The 2606-nt window shown below is 39.1% G+C and overlaps 1 protein-coding gene across 1 annotated transcript in view; it reads right to left on the bottom strand.

Moving 5' to 3' along the window:
- Positions 1–230: 230 nt before the first annotated feature.
- The window catches only part of ATG4C (autophagy related 4C, cysteine peptidase), a 21497-nt gene continuing 19121 nt past the window's right edge, over positions 231–2606 (bottom strand). The window contains exon 10 of the mRNA XM_010194948.1: positions 231–639. Coding sequence (XP_010193250.1) covers positions 469–639 — 171 coding nt within the window. The 3' untranslated portion in view covers positions 231–468. The remainder of the gene's footprint in view (positions 640–2606) is intronic.

Consider the following 2606-nt stretch of genomic DNA (forward strand, 5'->3'; position numbering starts at 1 on the left):
CACAAATATCGAACTCAATTTTTTGCTTACAAACAGAAATTACAGTCTCTCAAGACCTATGGATGACGTAAGCCCCATGCGTATCTGGCAGCCTCTGCTCAGGATTTGTCCTGGACATGATATGAGGGACATGACTCAGGTTTCTGGGGCTGGCCAAGCTTTTGAAGAGGACAAGAACAGGACTTGGGCACAGTTCAGCACACCTGGCTCCACACAACACCTTCTCTCTGCACCACCACAACGTGACATTAAACTCATTCAACTAGCAGGGAACAAAAATAATTAGTAAGTACATTTATAAATGACATTTTAAAGACTATTAACATATAAAACATTATCATCTTTATGAAAATAGACCCATTTCAGCACAAGCTCGCCTGTTGGAGGAAGGAGGGCACACACACTTCTTATTGTTTAAAAGGCAAGTGTTCTCCTGGACAGCTGCCAGTAATCTTGTGTAAAATGTCCTTAAAGCAAGACAAACTCCTCCGTACTAAATCTTTTTAATCTTTTCTTTTCATCCTCAGAGAAAAGGTCATTTTCTTCACGGAGTGGACTGGAAGCAAAGTCATAGTCTCTAGAATGACCCTTTACAAAAGTAAACAAGGGATATTTCTCCTTAGACGAAGATTTCAGCATCTGCAACATAAAACACATACCAGATAAAACGTTAACCGGAAATTAAGAAATACAGTATGTAGTGATATCTGATGATGACTGCAAAGTAAAAAAGAAAGCATTTTTAAAGGATATTTTAGAAGCTATTTTCATCATCATACTAAACAAAAGGCACTGCACAATCGAAACATCCCCTCCTCCCATTAAACAGACATTTACTTCCATTTCTTCTTCAGGTAGCTGCTAATTTTATGCCTAACCCTGCCTCTTTTCCCATCACCTCTTTGGTTCAGTGCAGCTGGAGCTCTTGTAGGAAGAGAAAAAACTGTACAAAATAGTTCCTGGGCACAATGCTATCTACAAACACAGGTATGAATTTTGCAGCAACTAAGCTTCTCAGGGAGATATTTTTATTGTAGAATCAGCACGTAGAATAGATCGATGTTTTTATTAAAAGTTTAAACACACACCCCTATGTAAATAAGCCAATCAAGAGCACACGGCTAAAACCAAATTGACAACAGTAACAGGCTGTGGTAACTAGGGTGCCAAAAATCTACATTTATAAATAAAAGCAGTAGAAAGCAGGAGGTGGGGAATGATAAATACTAAACCAGATCAGCAAAATACCTTTAAAAGCAGATAAAAATGTGCCAAATACTGAAAGACATTTCAGCTTTTCAGGCTGTTTTAGACACTTAATCGTTCACTGACTTTTTTGTAATTTTTTTTTTTTTTACATTTCTTACCTACTTGTAAAAAACAGCACAGTGATGCGGAGACAAGCAGAACTACATTAGCCTAGAGGTATACATTGTGTGGAACTAAAATCACTAAATACAATTTCATGAGAACAATTAATCTAAAAGAGTAAAAAAGACCTAGCTCTTTAAACACTAAGAACTATTTAAAAAAAGACAGTCAAGGGCTGTGGAGGGTGTTTAAAAAAATATCATGCTCACAGTAAAATCCTTGATTTTTACTGTGGTCTGAAATTTTCCATTTTGTTCTTTTCTATTTTAATTGCACTTGGCTAATGCAATGTGAAACCTGGGTAAAAGAGCAAGGAGATACAGGAGAGACACACACCCAGTAGTAAGCAAAAGACAAAGTATCAAATGAGCATTAGAAAGAAAACAAGTTTCTAAGATGTACAAATGATTTGTTTCTTGACGAGCCTGTGTAATCGGATGCAAACCCTTTCATCTCCAGGGGCTGGATAGAACAGAAACTGATAGCCACATGAAGGCTGTCTGCTGGTCTGAGAAGTGGGTGGGTGGACTTCGGCCAGTTCCGAATTGCAAGTTTGCAACAGAAAACTCATCCAAACACCACATCCCAGTGAAGGAATGGTGACCAACCAACCCTCGCACCTTTAAAGGTGGGCCCTCCAAGTCAGGACAAATCCACCTGCAGTTCCTCTCCCTGAAACCTCCTTTTTCTACAGGAACATGTATTGCCTCTCTCAGGGAGGTGATGAATTACTAAATACAGAACAAACTGGACAGGAAAACACCTAAACAAGAGGAACAGTGGAATTTGTTAAAGATTACTGCAATTATTATCAAGCTACGTCTCACTCAGCGATTACAGATAATTTGAAACTCTAAAGAACTTCCAAGTTCTTTGGATACTGCTGTGATGATTTCTACAGAGAAGCTTATTGAAAAACATCAGTATTTTTTTAGTATTTCAGTGTTAGACGGCCACTGTTCTCACTGCAATAATTAATTCTTTGTCCTGACTTGCATCCAAGCTCAACACAATCAGTCCAGTTCTTCAGAGGACTTCTCATTTCTGCTAAGAACCTGGGCAAATACAGCTGTAGCCCAAGCAGATCATTTATCTGCTGGAGTGGGTTTTGATAAGGAAACAATTCAGTGCATGAGCAGAAAGACAAACCTGGTACCAGTTAAGGAACATTAAGGCAGCAACAGAGGCCAGGAGAAGGCAGAGCCATCCCAGGTGCTGTGCAGGGCCAGGGCTTC

Source organism: Mesitornis unicolor, unplaced genomic scaffold (genome assembly GCF_000695765.1).
Source record: "Mesitornis unicolor isolate BGI_N332 unplaced genomic scaffold, ASM69576v1 scaffold35351, whole genome shotgun sequence".
Taxonomy (NCBI): Eukaryota; Metazoa; Chordata; class Aves; order Mesitornithiformes; family Mesitornithidae; genus Mesitornis; species Mesitornis unicolor.